The sequence below is a fragment of the Drosophila persimilis genome, unplaced genomic scaffold (assembly GCF_003286085.1).
Source record: "Drosophila persimilis strain 14011-0111.01,24,50 unplaced genomic scaffold, DperRS2 tig00000191-arrow-pilon, whole genome shotgun sequence".
NCBI lineage: Eukaryota > Metazoa > Arthropoda > Insecta > Diptera > Drosophilidae > Drosophila > Drosophila persimilis.
Window position 1 is genome coordinate 8,867,026 of NW_020825298.1, and position 18,617 is coordinate 8,885,642.

Genomic DNA, 18,617 nt, shown 5'->3' on the forward strand with positions numbered 1-18,617 from the left:
CCCGTGGGACTAGAAAGCGAAGGAGGAGGTGGAGGTGGAGGTGGAGTGCCATTCCGTATCTGAGAACATTGATATTTTATTGGTTTATCTTGGTTTATGTGCTCGAAAAGCTTGTCTTTAGCTGTTTTATGAGCTGCCTCTGGAAAACTCTTGCCAGAAGTCCCAATAAAAGCCGAGTGAAGGCCAGGATTTGTTTAGCAAATTGCTCGAGCCATTGGCAGCGGTTTTAACAAGTTGCAAAGACTAATTAAAGAAGTTTCTTTAATGCGAAAGTTGGCCCAAAAAGGGACGCTTTCTACAGATTAAAAATCAGTCACAGAAACCATTATCCCCTGCCCCACCCCCCAAAAGGATTCCCAGTGGTGCCGAAAAGCCAGGAGTGATCCAAGCACAGGTCGAAGGCCATTTCCCCAATTGTTTCTGCCCAGGCAACAAATCAAATGGCCTCCAGGGTGAAAATGTCGAGCCGTAGGCGGTAATCAGGCTGTACCTCGGGGGCTCTGCAGCACAACATACGAGTACGATTAAGTGTCTGGGTGCTTATCTCCATACTTAGCCCCAAAAACAGACCCACAGACCCACCCACAGCCTGCACTGGCAGCCGCCCTTCTGGTTGCCTTCTGCATCCTAATGTAATCCATTATAAAGGACAACAACAGTGGGGTACCTCCCTGCTGTACCTCTACCGAGGCTCACAGGTAAGAAAACTTCTTTAATTAAGCTGCTGTTGGGGCTGCTCCTCGTGCTCCTGGTTTCGCTCTGGTCTGTGTTCCCCTGACACATTTTTTTCCTGTTTTCCATTTCGTTTCGGTTTGCCAGTGGTTTAGGCAATGAAATAGAAGGAAAAACCCCAAACCCACACACACACACAATCCCCAATGTCTAGCAAATATTTATTTCCACTACTCAAGTGTAATGTGGCGCTGACTCTCAAAGTTTATTGCACTCAAAAGGCTATGGGATATGGATGTGCATTGGGTGGGAGTGGGGGTTCAATATTTATAGAAAAAAAAAACAAAGAATATCCATCTAAAACATTTCCTTCATGAAGGACATTCAACAATGGCTCTTAGTTTCGATTGTATTTCTTCCCGAAATTTGTTCAATGCTTATTCGTTTGAGATGGCAGCGTGAGTTAGCCGATAGTTGATCATGGAATGGGCTTTCCTTTCAAACTTTATTATAGGTTAAATGGTGTTGGGGAATAGCTGGAATTTGCAATGATTTAGCATAGTTCCATCATTGTATATCCTTAGCCGACTTCGAGTACTTTTGTGGAGTTCTACATGGCATTATAGGAAGATCCTAGACCTCTAGAGTGCTGAGATCTCATTTATCCATGGGATATACAGTGGCGATCACGTGGGTTCATCACTTTTCTGTTTAAAGGCCTGTAAAATCTTAAGAAATGCATCAATACTTGGGATTCATAGAGAGTAAAGATTCATAAAGAATTTAGAAAGAATAATTTCACTTCAAAGAGATCGTTTTCCTCAAGAGATTTGAATCTGTTCATTTGTGCATCTCTCTCTTCAAGCGTCCATCTTAAGTCTTAACCTGCATAAATTCATTATATTGAAAGTCGATAGTTTCCTCCAAACCTTCTCTCCTTCAAAAACCTATCTGTAACTCCGGTTCCTTGAGTCTCTTGTCCTGGTACTTCCCGACTTCCCTCACGCTACCATCTCTGGCCTGGTCATCTGGCAGTGCCTTCGCTTCAATTACTACAAACTGCCGTTATTGTCCGGGCGTGTTGGGTGCCGTTAAGCGTACATACGGACACGAGTACTTATATATCGTAGGTACTGTTCCGTTCTGTGTACTCCCCATATTGTGCCATTTGCTGAAACTATTTTTATCTAAAGCAAGTTTTTTCTTTACCTCTCGCTCACTCTCTCACTCTCTCACTCTCTCTTTCTCCCTTTCTATATATTTTTCCATGTCTTTTATGTGCGGCTGTGTGGGTGTTTTTTCCTCCAACGTTTGATGCATCATTGACACACCGTTCCACCTACGAAACAACACAAAAACATGGGCAAAAAAAATGGAAAAAATGGGTAAAAAACTAACGTGTTCCGATAACAACAACACAGCTCGTACTCGTGCTACTGCATTGATGGCTACACAGGGATCCAGTGCCAAACGAATTGGGACGAATGCTGGTCGGGGCCCTGCCAGAACGGCGGGACCTGTGTGGACGGTGTGGCCTACTACAATTGTACGTGTCCGGAAGGATTTTCTGGTAAGTGTATATGCCAACTACTACTACTATATACTGTGTGGGGTGTGGGCGGTCTTGCGGTTTATTTTTGGGAGCCCCAACTAAAACGCTGCACGGCTCAACGGGAGCCCAGGCTCTGGGATAGCACGGGTTACGGCACGGGCCAGGTTGAAGTGGGATGTGCTGCCCCTCCCCCACCCCCTTCTGCAGTTCCACTTTCACGTGCAAAATGTATTTTTATTAAGCCAACACAAAAAACAAACCCAGGAGCCGGTTGTCTCTCCGTCTCCCAGCCAGACGGATGGATAGGGATACGCGTACTCCGGCAAATAGAGAGAAATTCCAGCCAGGGACGTCCTGCGTCCTGCCTGCAAACGTATTTGTAAAATTTACGCGCTGGAGTACGGAAAAAAAGGAGAGAGATACTCGTATATATAGTGTAAAGTAAAAATATAACATACAATGCTCGTTTTTACTTATTTCGCCGGCTTCTGCTCGCACATGTGTCTGTCTGGAGGAGCAGAGAACAGAGCCAGAGAGAGGGGAGGGGGGCATGGGGGGGACAGAGAAGAGTAATATCCAAGAGTAAGGAAAGCAAACGGAAAGAAAATGGTGTACTCATTGAAGTGGAGATGCTTTTAATACCCTAACGTAAGAGGTAGATATGGCCATCGAAAGGGCGTTTAAACGTGGAGAGGAGAAGGAGGAAAATATACAAAAAGAGAACAAGAAATGTACCATCTTTTGGGTGTGGAAAGGATCATTTTATAAGAATCAGAATCAGCTAGGAATCAGCATTCTGCTAGTGGCATTTCGATGGCAGTTCTTGCTCCCAATAATCTTCTTTATATGGTAACTTTGTATATAAAATACTAAGGGGAAGCACCCATAGCACTCCTACGCCCGTGAGCCAACCCCAGGCTCACTCGCTTCGCTTCCACGCGCTAATATGGCCCAAAAATTGTGTATTTCATAGAGAGATGGGAATAGCTGCAAAGATCTGAAGATACATAGCTACCAGCATCCCCTCTTTCTTCCAAATTTATACGTAATATAACATATAACCTCTCAAAATTGCATTTGATATATTATTTAAAAATTATTTTCATATTAATTTAATATTTTAAATATTTCATCTAAAAATAGAAACCAGCTATGAGCATAGTTATGCATTTATTCTCCCCTTAATTATATATTTAAATTAATATTTAAATATTTACTCGTATTTTCCCTTTAATATATAAAAACCCATTCAAGGAAACCGTCTTCAAACTCCTATTTATAAAGGATAAATAAGTAAAGATTATTTGTAAATTTCTTTGTGAGAACTAAAGCCTCTACAAAGTCTAGATAATCGTCTAAGGAGATTCCATTTACTCGGCTGCATCTGAGAATTCTCTAGTATTTCTTGCTTAAGCATTTCCCATATACCACTTCGGACTTCCATTTGGCCTGTCAGAAATGTCAATCAAATATTTAACCCCGAAAAGCCATTTCCCCAAAAATATCAATATCCGTTAGAGGGTATCCGAAAAGTGGCCAAAAGGAAGAAAGGAAAACAATCCACTCGGAGAGAGAGAGAGAGAGAGAGAGCGGGAGAGTAGATCTCCGAAGGCGTCAAAACGATGGCAATGGAGATCCCATGGCTGGCAAACCAACTTTAATGTGGTCTATTGTGGCAGTCAATGTTGGGTGCTTAACTTGCCACTTGCCACCGCTGCCACAGCCACTGCCACCGCTCCACCCCGAGCGTGTGTGCTGGCCAAGTACGGAAGTCTAACCATGAATGTATCTAATGTTCATCCTTTTGGCTGGCCACCACACCGCCCCTCCAGCCCTCCCCGCCTGCACATAAACACATTTACTTATGCTACGTGCGAGGAGCACTTAGTGTCCGTTCGTGTCTCTCTCTCTGAGCTTCCTTTTTGCTCTACTCTTTGGCTCGGAGTGTGCGTTGGCCAAAAAGTTGACTTTATAAAATTTAGTGAAATTTACAGCCAGCGTATAGGTGTGATATGTATCTGTATCTGTATCTGTGGTCGCATCAGCGCCAACTAAAACCGAAATACAAATTGCAGCAAATTTGTTCAAGAACTTTCCTGATGAGAGTTCCAGCTGAACAATCAGGCTAAAAGGGGTGGCCCCAGGTGGGCGGAAACGGAAGGGGGCTGAGCCAAGTCATTCAGTGGCTCGTTTGGACCCAAAGAGTCCTGGGGAATAAATTAAATACAAGCCCTGAACATGATATACATGAGTTTTCCGGTCGATTGGTTAAAGGTGAAACAAATGCCAAAGCTATTGAAAATTCAGTTTTTAATTAAGAAGAGTTTTTCAATTGAAAGCCAGACGATGTATATTTTCTTTGGGAAAATATGAATTTTAATTAAATAAAATTATTTATTTAAAAGATTTATTTCATCAAATGAAAACTAAGATTGCACCCAAAAGGCCATCATTTTGTGGGATTATTGCGGTCAAAACAGAGAAATAAACACTAGAGATGTTTCAGATTACTCATACGACCCGTTTAACGGATTGTTTCCCCCCATCAATTATCACCATTGTGAGCACTAATAGTGGCAATATCACATCGCTCATTCGAACGTTTAGCAAAGTTTTCTCTTTTGGGCCAAAAAACACATTCCAGAGAATCAGAAACAATTGCATTAATTTAGCATAAATACTGGGGGAATAGAGAGCCGAAAACAAAGGCCCACAAAAGCATAAGCACTGCAAATGAAATCAACACAAAAACAAATAATAAAATTATGCACTGCAATCTCTCTGCGGAGTCGAGCCCCTGCCTGCCCCGTGCCCCGTGCCCCCCGCTCCCCGCTCCACCGATTCTCACAGACGAAACTAAGCGATTCCCTTGCAAATTGCTCTCCGCAAAAAAGCACGGGAAAAAAGACAAACTCAAATGTAAATAAACCCAAAAAAAATTGCATAACAAATTCTGAGCCACAAAAAGAGAGGAAAAAGAAATATGCTTTCGGCCAGAATGGCCGCACAAAAAAATAAGAATATATACTCGTACAAAACACATACATATACATATATATATGTATATAATAAATAGATTTTTTGCCAAAGGCACGCGGAATCGTCGGAAATGAAGCCATAAACTATGCAAAAAGTTCACGGAAAAATAAAATACCATAAAACCAGAAAGGAAGTACAGATTTTGGTGGCGGCTGAAACCTTAGATACTCTTAGAGATCCATGGATCGATGAGATTTTTGTGGAATTTAAGGAACAAGTTGATCAGAGATTTGCGAAAAAATCAATCAGTGCTTCTCTAAAAGACTCATCTAGTAAAGTATATGAACAGAAAACTTTGTTTAAACTATAAGAAATCATATAAATCAGTACCATTGTAAATGTTGGTCCCAAAGCCTTGTTTTTCGATCAATCCTAGACCAGCTATATAGCTAGTTATCTTGCTAATAGGCCCTACCATATTTTAGTCCCATGTCAAAGATATTTCATGCAGTTACATAGAATTTTATACCTCTAAAAGGGAGTAAAGTTTGATGGAACTACTTTGAAAATTAAACAAAAAAAATCTAAAAAAAATAAATGTCTGGAACAAAATGCAGCTATAATATTTTTGAGGGGGTATCCTGGCATCCCCCTTTTTTTTAATAAATTATTTAAGAACTTTTTATTATTTTGTATATTTCTTTTGTATAATTAAGATTAAAAAAAAAAGAGGGAAAAGAGTGGGTGTCTGAAAAAAATGCAGGTAAAATATTTTTTAAGGTGTGTGGTATTCTGAAATCCATAGTTGGTTTAAAATACATTTTTTATACATTTTATTTTGTATATTTTTTGTATAATTTAAAAAATTTTCGATTATTTAATTTTAAAATTAAATTAAAATATCTTTATAATAGAAGTACCTTTCGCTTGGTACATCACAAGTCCTTTAAGGACCGCATAAAAAAAAGTAAAATATAATTGACCTAATTTTTCTATTAAATTAGTTTATAAAAAAATAATTTTTTTTATTCTGACGATCCCTGTCATTGGTTCCCTGTACTATGTAAAGCATGATAGGGTTATTTTAGTGGTTAGATAAATATATGTACGTCTGGCCACAATGCAAAAATCGCATAATAATGCTCATAAAAAATGTATGTTTCTTTCGGCACATTTTAAACGCCTACAAAAAATGGCAATACCCTCGTCGAGGGTACAAAGAGTTTAGTTGAAAAGAACACAAATTCAGCACAAATTTTGAAATGAAATGCACTGCATCAATGGCGGGCAAGGAGTTGTGGGTGAGAGGGCGGGGGTTTTTTCCAAAAAGAAAACAAAGCGAAAGTAACGGATGCAAAGAGTTCCAAAGAGGAAAAGTGGGCAATGGCAGGGGGGGGGGGGGGGCTGCGAGAGGATGGACAGACGCCTCGGGGCATTATTTAACCGCTCATTGAGTTTTGGAAAGCTTTCACCTTGGCAAAATCCTCTCTCTCTCTCGCACTCCAGCACTGCTTCCGGTCCAATCCCACGTTTCGGGGCATTAACAAAAAAATGTTCCAAATGCAAATGAAAGCGACCGCGAGGTAATGCTGGAGAGAGAGAGAGAGAGGGAGGGAGACAGCAGTATTCTAATTAATTTTATGAGCCACCCCCTTTCTGGCCTCCTTCACTGCATTGCATTGCGCATATTTTTGGGAGGCCTTTCCCTTTCTCTTTTTTTTGGGGGGTTTTGTGGCGTTCGAGGGTTCAACGTTTTGTGCCTTTTGAAGTGGCTGCAGTGGGGGGGGCTGCAGGATATACAGAGAAATGTGGATCATGATTCTGCACTGTTCCACTTACCAATTCTTTGTGTTCCTTTCCTATGATTTCCTCTTTAAGGATTAAGGTGAAACCTTTGATTTGGTTTTTGGGTTTATCTCTTTGGCGGCTTTGGTGTGCTTTTGGCCTAGTTAATCAGGCTGATTAAGCAGCTGAAATGGAGGGGAAATTATAGGAATTAAAGTGTGAAAAAGTCAGTTGAAGGAAGAGGGGGGTTAAGGAAGGTCTGGCGTGTTCTGATATTTATTCAAAAAGGAAAAAGAGTGTCCCTAAAAAAAAAAAAAAATGAAAGTGTACGAAAAGTAGAGATTTTTAAAGGATTGTACATGTAGACTGTACTTTCGGGAACTATTTAGATGGATAAACAGAAGAAAGACTCGTAGATGTGCCTTCTTAAAGGTTTTCTGGGAAGATAAACAGATGTACGATTCGTCTAGGGACTCTTTTGTCGCTCCATTCAACAACTTCCCAGAGAAAAGCTTCCTGCCCTTAAAGATGCCATGCGTAACCTATACTATACCCTCCTCCCAACAGCTGTTTACCTGCGAATACTACAGCTGACTAATCGTACAGAAATTCACGCTAATACGCGAGTTAAGCCCCGAGAATCTGCCTTCGGTTATGGCATTCAAGATCCACATTGCAGTGAAGACATTTACAATTGTACAGGCTCCACGAGGCACATTCGCAATCGTCTCGGTGTAAGCTGCAATCCCCAACAGCTTAACCTTGCTCTCCTTGCTCTACATACACAACACTCCCCCCCCCCGTCCCACCGCCCCCCACCCACCGAGCAATCCAATAACAAAGCACTGGGCATGCCTTTGTCCTTTGGCTCCTTGGATCCTTGGATCCCTGGCCTTTATGCAATCATGGCAGCAGCCGTTGGGAGAGCGAGAGCGAGAGCGAGACTGCAGCGCGAAAACAATGCAATGCGGGAAGGTCCTTCCTGCGCCTATTCTCCATTGAAATTTCGCATTTCACATTCACGCAAATGCAGCAAATCAACAATAAAAAAAAAGAATAAAGGCAGGACTCTAAGTTCTTGGACAGAACGAAGCAGGGAACACACTGCCAGAAGGGCCATAAAAGAGGGGCCTGTGATGCCTAGTTTTCGAGGGTTTGGAAGAGGGATTTATAGCTTCGAAATGCCTTAAGGATGCTGTACATTTGAGGGATCATCATGATCTTTAGCCAAATCAGAAACCAACAAACTTCCTGCCAAAGTTTTGACACCCTTTCCGGTTAGAGTATTAATATGGAAATGCATTCAAATTGCAGCAAAATGCAGTTTGTGCCACGTCTCTCGCTTTTTACTCGTTTGTTTTTTTTCCTGTGTGCAATTTTCGCTCTGTTTTTTCCGCACTTACTTGATATTTTATCGTAATTTTCCTGGGCATTCTTTTTTTTATACATAGCACTCGTAGGACTCGTGTGTCTGCTTCATCAGCGGCTTTTGAGCGGTGTGTGCGTGTGTGTGCATAAATTTGCACCTCTTCAAAAGGAGTTCCTCCGCCTCCTCCACAGCTGATTGCACGCCTACCCCCGTCCATCGGGGGGGGGGGGGGGGGGGGGGGGGGGGGGGGGGGGGTGGTGGAGCCAGCCGTACATTCAATCAAGCATTAGGTTGATTCATTCACTGATTGATGGAATTTATGGCTTCTTTAATCAAAACTTACGTTCCATTTGCTTTTGTTTATCAAATGTGAAGAGTTGATAAAATTTTCTAAAAGGATCCTCCTGATTTATGGACTTGGAACACCCGTGTATTCCCTGATTGTAGAGCCAAACATTCAACGATTTCCATGCATTTTTTATATCAATTTCCCCCCCAATTGAAATGGCATACCATATATTCTATATATAGTACAAATTATCCTCGCTCTGGAGTGCCGCGTGAGAGAGAGCTAATCAATGGCCCTTTGGGAATTAGTTTTGCCTTTCATTTGCCATGTGTGTGTGTGTGTGTGTATGTGAGTGTTTTCCAACAACAGCTTTAAATATTCATGATATTATTGATTTTATAATGGCTGTGCCACAGAGTTTGATGAACTTTTAAGAGCACCGTCGCCCACATGGGGCCACATGGCCCCGGCCATGGGTGAGATATTTTTAAATGCTTTATTACGGGTCCTGGGATTAGCCGTGTAATCGAATGCTATTAAAGATTTGGTTTTTATATTTTTTATTTATTTATTTGTGCAGCAGATGTGATTCAATTGTTGGATGAAAAAAGAACTTCAATTGGATTTAAATCACAAAAAATAAGAGCACCTCAATTAAGAGATCTGGGTTAAGCTGTAGTCCTTTTTTATACAGCTATGGGACGAAGTGTACAAATATTTCATTAATTTAAAGGTTTTGTGGGTCAGTTTTGGCCTAAAGTTAAGATCTTTAATACAGCAAATGGTAGGGCTATGTTCTTTACTACTGTTGTTCAATGATACTTGAATATAAGTTGGATTTTCCTTAAGGTTTGGTAGATATGGTAGTTCTTTAATACAATAAATGGTAGGGCTATGGGTTTTACTACTTTTTTCCATTGAGACTTGAATATACCTTTGATTCTCCATAAGATTTGGTAGATATATTTGTATAATTCCCCTTTCTTTTAGTACAAACTCAACTTTCATTAGGGTTTTCCAATCACACTTCCTTACCACCCCTAGGCCACCTTTTAGTTACCCCACTCATACATTTTATTGCCCACCTTCGAAGCAAACAAACTTTCTGTATCCTTGACAATATTTTCCGATTAAGGTCAAAGACAAGCAACCGAAAAAACCCCAAGGCAGTGCCACTAGACTTTACTTTTCTGGCACCTTCTATCGATCTTTGGGCCAGCAGTTCATTAATTAATTAGTTCAAAGCCCCAAATGGGGAAAAGCCCCCACAGACAGCACACATGCTGCGCGTACTCGTATGCCCCACTCTATCATGGCTTTGCTTCGATTTTGTGCAATCTGAAAATGCGATTTTCGCACTCATAAATTTGCCCATTGAACTTTCAGCACACAATACTTTCTAATTTTACGCAACGTTGCCGGGCCCAGGCGATAGAGAGGCTCCTTTGCGGCCCCCTCCACCCCACATTCGATGTAAAAGCCAAAGAAATTGCTCTGCAAGGTGGAAAATTCAATTGAATTTGGGCAGGGGGCAAATCGAATGGGAAAAAAACGGAAAATCAGTGCTGGGAAATGTTGTACAAAATGCAATTAATTAAACGCGCTAATACATGGCCAGATGTACGTGTGAGGTTATGCAGCTCCTTGCCTTAAAATTGCCGTGAAAGTGAGCTTCTCTCGAGGTGCCTGCCCCGTGCCATGACTGGCTTCCCATTGTCCCCTGCCAGTGGCAAGGTTTTCTCTTTTGCAGGAGGAAAAAGTGGGAAACACAAGGAACGAAGCCTACAATCGAGTGGCGAAGCAGTAGGTACCCTAGAATGCATTTTCATTCAACTTTAAAGCAGGAAAAATTAAGGAAAGAGAGATGTGGGAAAACAGGAACATCTTCATAGAAAAATTAGGGTTTTCCAACGATTGTTCTTCTGACAGCCCCTTATTTCGATTAGACGTGCAACAGCGCATCTCGGTTGTGTCCGTTTTTGCCTGCAATCCGCTCGATACGAAAAGTGTGTCCAAAAACATAACACCCCCCTTTCTAGGGCATACGAAATGGAAACGTAGCAATTGAAAGAGCAACAATGCGCACCACAAGACATTCAAGTGCAGAGCCACGACCCACCCAATCTCAATCCGGGCCACCATTCACACCCACCTTAGATATGCGAATTCGAATTGGTGACTGGATCGCCGGTGCCGTCTGTGCAGAAGCGAGTGACATGAATGGCGCTGGATTTTCGACTGGGGGCTGTGTGGATAGCTGAGTGAATGGATACCGTGATTAGTTTCCCCGGCGCGTTTGAAAGAAGCACAAGGCACGAGGCACGAGGCATGAGGCATGCTGCAGCATCAGCAGTAGATGAAACCAAAGTGCATTTCATTGCTCACTGTCGCAGGTCCCCAGCAGCGATTTACGGCAATAGATTCCCAAAAGGAAGAGCTGTCCAATCCGAACCCCCCAATTCAATGATAATAGATTGGCTCAGCCCTCGCTGAGATTAGTTTCGCATACAAATTGCACTGGGGACGTGGCCCAAATTCGAACAAGCTAAATGGTATTCTTACTGCTGGGTAATTGAAGATTTCGAAATGAAATCGAAATAAACCAATATCCATTGTATTCATTTTGGGTAAAGGTAACAACAGTTGAAGGAAATGGCAGTTCGACAGGGATTTTAAATGATAGGTAGTAGAGTCGATAAAGGCTTTTAGAGTTTGGATATTATAAAGAAGGTATTGAAGAGATCCTAAAAGGACACATTCTCTCACATTTCTAGAACCGTTAATAAAAAAAGTACTCATAGTATACCAGAAACAAATATAATTGCAATAGGTCGTGGTCACCAAAAATATTATAGTCTTGAGTTTTTGATTTCTGGGACCTGCGGATAGTGATATTATTACGATTACGAACTATTGCAAGGTTCTACCAACTAACAAGTCGTACAGAAAATATAGAACACTTCCAAATTAAGATGCGTCGGGGTCACCAAATTGATTCGATTGCACTTTTGAATGCCAAATTATGCGCTTTTTACTACTGAAGTCTGAGGTGAAAAAACCATCATAAAGACATCTACAAAAGGACAAAACAGATGACTTTTCCAGCGCTCCCTCCTTTGAAGTCTCTTAAGACCATACCTAAGTGTATGTTCATTCCATTTCCCTGGAAAACAGTACCTCCCAGATGCAAAATACTCAAAGGATTTTCCATTTCAAGCTGAAATTGTTGATTAAGCAAATCACACAATACCCGAACACGTATCCTGCTTTGTCCTGAAACCCCCCATACACGTAATTATAATTTAAGAACGAATCCTGATCTTTGTTTGGCAGTCGATGCAGTTTGCAGTTGCCGTGCACTCATTCGTTCAGTTATGCATTCATTCAAAGTTGGTTTCATCGGAAGAAAGGAAGCACAAAAGCTGGAAAAAGGCAGAGCAGGGTAAGCATCAGAATATGGGAGCATAAAATGGCAACGAGATGTGCAATATTTTCAACTCATGCACCTTTACGAGTATAAACGATGTCAGATTTCGAATGCACACACACACACACACACACACACCACTTCCTCTCTCTCTCTCTCTTCCGCTGAACATATAGATATTCGTACACTGAATGTTTCTTGGGGGAAAAAGTAACAAGCAAATAAGAAGCACAAAATGTGTGCAGATAAAATTCAAATTTCAATTTGTGCATCGACTGCAGAGGGCCGGGAGGAGGTGGAGAGCAGGGCAACCAGGGTGGAGGGTTTCCCCGGGGGTGGTCCAAGGGATGGGGACAGAGGGCTGGCTGCGATGGCCATGTTTATTGTGACTCGAAGCCAAAACAAATGTTCGTACCTTGTTGCACAAATGTTTACAGTTCGCTGCCAGCAGCCACAACAACATGCAACACTGAAAAGAATACAATAAGAAAATATAACAAGAAAACGATGAAGGAGCAAAAGTACGAGTACGAGTACCATGACAGGCAAAAAAAAACTTTACAATAAAGAAAAATGGAAACGACAAGCGTCGAGATGAATGGAGAAAAGTTATGGGGAATGGGAAAAGTGGAGATTGGAAAGTTCTGTGGAAATCCCCGGGATACTCGTGGGATGGTAAGTGAGAGAGTGAGATCGGGGTCACCAAAATCAATCATAAGTTACGATTACAAAGAAACTTGTAACTCAACATTAGTCATGGAAACAAAGAAAGTCTGGGGATCACAAACAAATCAATAACAGTTATGAGGAATGGGTTCTGAAAAGGAAATTAAGGGAAGTCCGGGTCAATCCCAAAGTGCTTTAAGCGTAAGACAACAATTAGTCAGGGAAATATGACAAATTTGGGGTCACCACAAAACAGTGGTAGATGGATTAATAAATATAATGAAGGAAGATCAGACATAAGAATAATATAATGGTCCTAGAAGTATAAATCAAGAAGGGTCTGCAATAGGGTTACTGGAGAAAAAATTCATGGAATATAGTATAATTTTTCTGGGCCACAAAAATCTATCAAATGGTATAAAGAGAGGGATCTTCAGAATCAGAAAAAAATGTATATAGGACGATATGTAAAAAAAATAAGGAATACAGGCCATAGAAATAGTTCGGGGTCACCAAAATCAATCAGAAGACAGCTCATAGAAAAGTTAATAAAAAAATAACCAATAAACCATTTAATGCCTAAGAATTTATCATTATAGTCCCTTAGAAAATATAGAAAATTAAATAATAGTCATAATTGTACTTAGACCAAGAAAAATCATATTCTTTTCGTATATAAAATCAAAGAAAATCCGGACTAAACTAAATCATCGGCTTTTTAAAACCAATTTCAACTTGAAAAATGTCTTTTTTCTCGAGCACTTATTCATTCAGAGCATTCTTTCTATATAGAGAAACATTTGTCAATATGCGAGATAAACCAAACCTGAACGTTATCAATATTTGAGGAACACTTAAAATTTGATTAATGGTTTTTTTGTGTGTATATTTTTAAATATTCCGACAATCGAAATGAAGCATTGCGTGCCACGTTCTGGTCGTTTTTTCTGTCGAGAATCCACAAATGGAAAGCCAAAACCAAAGAGGGTACACGGACCGATGCAGTGGGAGAAAGAGTGAAAATTGTGCGTCCAATTCGAAAAAATTCATTCATAAAACATGGCCCGTAGATTGCGGCGCAGTGGGTGTAGAATGGCATTTTGTCCGTGCCCACAGAAATGACCAGAGACCAGAGACCCACCCCCCATCGCCTCTCACGGACCCACGCACATGGGGAAATAAAATGAAAATCGATTTTCACTTTAACGACTTCACACATAGCAGAGGGAGAGGTCTAGGGGGAGGGGGAGGGTGAGGGTGAGGAGGAGGGAGGTAAGAAGAAAAAAGGTATAGCAAAGGCCTCGATGAAACCACAAACGGAGCCAAAACAATGAACAAGAAAAGCCAGAAATCATCGTCAGTGCAATAGGAAAAGGTATCGCCAGACGCCGAGGTAGACCCACCGAAGGGGGTTGCCCCGAGGCGGGCTGGTGTGGTGTGGCACGAATGTGGGCTAAGAACTGTGCGTGCTTTGGCCCCCCCGTCTCTGCTTGACCACTTCCTGTATTTGTGCATGAATTGGAGCGTAATGTGACATTTCATGTGTCTGCTTTGGGGCGCAAAACACACAAGAAAAAACAGGCAACCATTTTAGTTTTTACCAGCAGCAGCAGCAGCAGTAGATGTAGAAATTGTTGACTCTTGGTCAACATGTCGTATGCGCAATAAAGTGAATTATGCCACTGCAGATGAGCAAAACTAGAGATCCGTAATTGAACATCGGATCGATGTTTTCCATAAGGAAAATTGATACATTCGAAACACTTTAAAAGCCAGTAAAATATCATAAAGCAAAAGCGATTGCCTCGCTTGGCCCATATCGGGGCCATAAACAAATTGAAATGTGCAATGCACTGTCCGCCAGAGATGCCCAGAGACTGGCTTGATGGGAGTTTATGGTCAGAACGGGAGGAAATTGAAGCGAAGCTGTTGCTCGCCATGAAATACGAGAATGTGCCGCAGTCCGAGGCTGGCTGGCTGTCCTGCCATATCCATTACTCAATCGAAATGTAAGCCAGAGAACAGGACAGCCGATGGTGTCCTTCCAGCCATAAATTTGTATACGATTTTTATTTATTTTCCCTTTTTATGGGGTGTATTTCAAAGATACTATAATTCACCCAAGAAATGATATGTTAAATATTGAAAATGTTTGACGATGGCATAAATGTTTTCAGACGATGATTGAGAGCTAAAAAACCGAGTAAATCTGCATAAAATGATGGTCTTTAAAGTACAGTTGTCCCATTGAAAGTCTTCCCATTAGAGTTTCAAGAAAATTAACCTCAAAGGCTCTGAAAGGCTCCTGGCCAAAGCCACATTCGCAAATTGGAAATGTCAATCCTCTTGGGCCCAGTCTCTGGCTACCATAATTGAACTAATTTGTAGCCTGAAATGGAAACGTACTTCCAGAAGTGTTGCAACATAAATTAATGATACGAAAATTCAGATGAAAATTATCATTTAAATTATCATCTACAACAAGGCCCAACGAATGCAATCATCATTGGGACGGGGGAGATGTGCAATCGAAATGTTTAACACAAAACCAAGGACCTGCGTAGTTTGATTTAGATATTTCTCGAATGCAGAGGCAAAGACCAGCCATAGGCCAAGCCAAATGACACGAACGGACATCCTCTGCTGCTTGAGGACTCTTCAGGACTCAGGATTTTGGGTATCTCTCACTGTCCGTTTGGCTTCTTTGCCTCGGTTTTTGTGTTGATTTAGTGCTTATGCAAATTTAATACATGTTCGTAGCCCTCGTTGCTGCCTGCCAGGGCAGTTTCCTCATATCATTTGCATAGACTTACATTATTGTTGCATTATAAACCAGACAAGGACTCCGCCCAACCCTCTCCCACCCCGTAGACCCAGGCACAGGCGCACACATGTATCCTTTATGGCCGTTGAAGAGCCGAAGTGGGTGTGTGTGGTCATTATGATTGTGTATGTGAGAGGCAAAATACTCTATTTAGTTTATTTTTATTCATTGTTGATAGGGATCTATGCTATGGCAGGGTCTTTCTGTCTAACGAACGTTTGGACTTTGGAGAGGCGCCCGATTGAACATTTGTCGGTGCTTATTTCTGGCTATCCATCGAAATTCATGGCCAGAAATCAGAAGAAATTAAGAAGAAGCTGAGATATTTATTATTGGCAGAATGCACAAAAATCTGTGGTCTCTTAAGTTTTCTTGATATGTCATTTCAAATTATTTTAAATCTATCTATCCATGGAAATTCATCGGTATATAATGATCATTAATATTATATAATTAATTTTATATAATATTTAATATATTTGGCTTTACTGTATCTCGTTTATATCTGAAGATATTATCTACATAGCCATAGAAATGCTTCAATAATGATAATTAATGATTATTATTGCCAAAATGTATGTACATATAGGAATTTCTGATATTTTTACACTACTACCAATCTTATATACAATCTATCAATCTAACAAAAATCATCGCAATAGGATAATCAATATGGAAGAAACAAAGAAAAATCTGTAATAGCTTTCTTTTTTGAGATATGCAATAGAACTCCTTAAAGCTATTATATTTACAAGGATATTATCTAACATATTAGCACTCCTCATTCCGATCGGATAATTTTTACAGTCAGAAAGAAGATTATTCAATAGACCGTAATAGAGTTCTCTTTGGAAATATGTCTTTAATAGAGGAGATTATTTTTATGAGAGATTCTTGGCATTTCACGTGGTATCTTCTCCCTCTTACCAGGTATCCCTTAGTCTCTCAGATTATTATATTATATTATATTATATTATATTATATTATATATTTTCTTATATATTCTCTTCATATTATTTTTCTGCCTGGCTGTCCATCAGCATAAGCCCGAGTACCACTATTTCTATAATTGATGTCCTTCGAGTGATAAATTGTGGCCCCCCGCCCTCCCCCTGTTGATGGCATTTTCTGCATTAAATTAAGGAGATTCTCCTTTGTTTTTTGGGGCATTAATTTTGGGCAGAGTGCAAAGGCATTTCCACGCCGACGTTTCTTCCTCTTTTTTTTTTGACACTTTTGTTTCGACACTTTGAAGTGTTTTGCCTTTTTCCTCTGCCCGGGAAGAAGTTTTTCCACCAGACCAAGAGGCAGACCCAGACACTTCGGAGAGATAGGCGAAACGAGGAAACTTTGTGCCAGGACAAGAGCTCGAGGATGAGGGAAAAAACTTTAAGCATATTTCTCGCCAACTTGTTGCCAAAAGAGTTTCCCCACCCCCCCGCCGAAGGTGGGATGGAAGATGGCAGTAAGCAAACTAAAAGGCGTTTTCCATGCCGGGCAAATAAATTTCAGCCCAAAAGTTCAGCCATACAAAATATTTCGCTGGCAATAAATTCGCCAAAGAAAAACACAAAACGCGACAGAGAGAGAAAGAGAAAGAGACACACACGTGAATGATATCATACGCAGAGCATTGTTGTTGCAGTTGCAGTTGCAGTTTCGAGATGAAGAACTAAAACATTCACCATGGGGGGCCTGAGTGCCACTCCCCCACAACCACACCCACACCCCCCCACACACACACACACACAAAAGAACAGATACTCGTCGTCTGCCTGTCCGCCTGTTCGCCTGTCAGTTGCTGTCTTTTGGCAGAACACTGACTCTGACTCTGACTCGGAGTTTGGAGACGGAGTCGGAGTCGGAGACGGAGACCAAGTCAACGTCGCTGCAAGTTGTTGAGCAGAAAATTGAAAAGTATTTTCAAGCATTTGTTGCCATTGTTGGCTGTCAAACTAGATATCTCCCAGCTGGGCAGAGATTACTCTATTCCAAAGTGGGCATATCCCATTTTGTGGGCTTTATTGTAGAGGGAAATGATAGAAAATTAAGCTTTAGATTGGTTGAAGTCACAAGCGGATAAACAATACATATATTAGTTGTATGGCTTCTTGGCAGAGTTGTCTAAACCCAGGATCTGGGGTCCTCGGGTTTTGGAGTAATTAAATGCAGCTTTATTGTAGCTTAATGACAAATTAGTTATGCGAAAAGTCTAGGGCTTCTTAAACCTTAAAAATAAGTCAATAAAATTCGTATTAAAAGGTGTTGTACTCAGTCTTTGGCGAGACACAGCAAAGATTGACTTTTCGGTCTCCAGAATCTAACAATATAATACACAAAGTCGGTCCCAAGTCAGCAAAAACAATATACATTGCTTGGGCATGACACTGCAAATTGATGTTCGAAACCGAAGCCGATACTTGACCCGATTCTCGGTCTCAGTCTAGAAGAAAATGTGACTAGTCATGCACAAGACATAAAATTTGTTAGTGTATTATAGAAAATTCCCTTATGAACCATTCGGTAGTGCAATAGAATCGATATAGCCTTTGATATTAGGCCTTCGAAGAAGAGTCGAACAAAAATAATCAGAGCTACTATTTTTCTAACACGAAACCCCTTTTCAAATGGACAGAGACACATGTCAGAGTTCTATATTGAAGTTTTAGCATTGAAAGTATCTATTTGTAGGTTTATTCATTAATTCCCTATAAAAGGTCTGTTTGAATGACTTTAAAACGTTCACCTCGAATTCCTATGAGAATTGGAAGCTGGTCTAAAAAATATATATATATTCTCCTCCTACAGGTTTTATCCTGTAGACGCCTTTTCCCTAACTGTAAACGATAATCCCTTAAAGAAAGAGCATTCAATTTCAGATCTCTTTCTCTCTTTTGGATTCCTCCACTTGTGTTCGCTTTTACTCTTTTCCACTTCATATACAGAGAATTTTGAAAGACAGCAACAAATTTTAGTCATGTTCCACACACTCACACGCACACACACACAGAGATACTCGCGCACACACTCCAAAATGTATCTGAATGTGTATTT

General features: G+C 40.8%; 2 protein-coding genes across 3 annotated transcripts in view; one reads left to right on the plus strand and one right to left on the minus strand.

Moving 5' to 3' along the window:
• The window catches only part of LOC6589455 (MKRN2 opposite strand protein), a 73,331-nt gene that overhangs the window by 26,766 nt on the left and 27,948 nt on the right, over positions 1-18,617 (minus strand). Inside the window, exon 2 of one of the 2 annotated variants that reach the window (XM_026988375.1) lies at positions 7,043-7,173. The exons of the other annotated variant lie outside the window; for it this stretch is intronic. The gene's annotated coding sequence lies outside the window, so the exon portion shown is untranslated. The remainder of the gene's footprint in view (positions 1-7,042; positions 7,174-18,617) is intronic. 2 annotated transcript variants of the gene reach the window in all.
• The window catches only part of LOC6589452 (protein eyes shut), a 70,092-nt gene that overhangs the window by 22,602 nt on the left and 28,873 nt on the right, over positions 1-18,617 (plus strand). Inside the window, exon 3 of the mRNA XM_026988374.1 lies at positions 2,094-2,242. Within this exon, the coding sequence (XP_026844175.1) occupies positions 2,094-2,242 (149 nt within the window). The remainder of the gene's footprint in view (positions 1-2,093; positions 2,243-18,617) is intronic.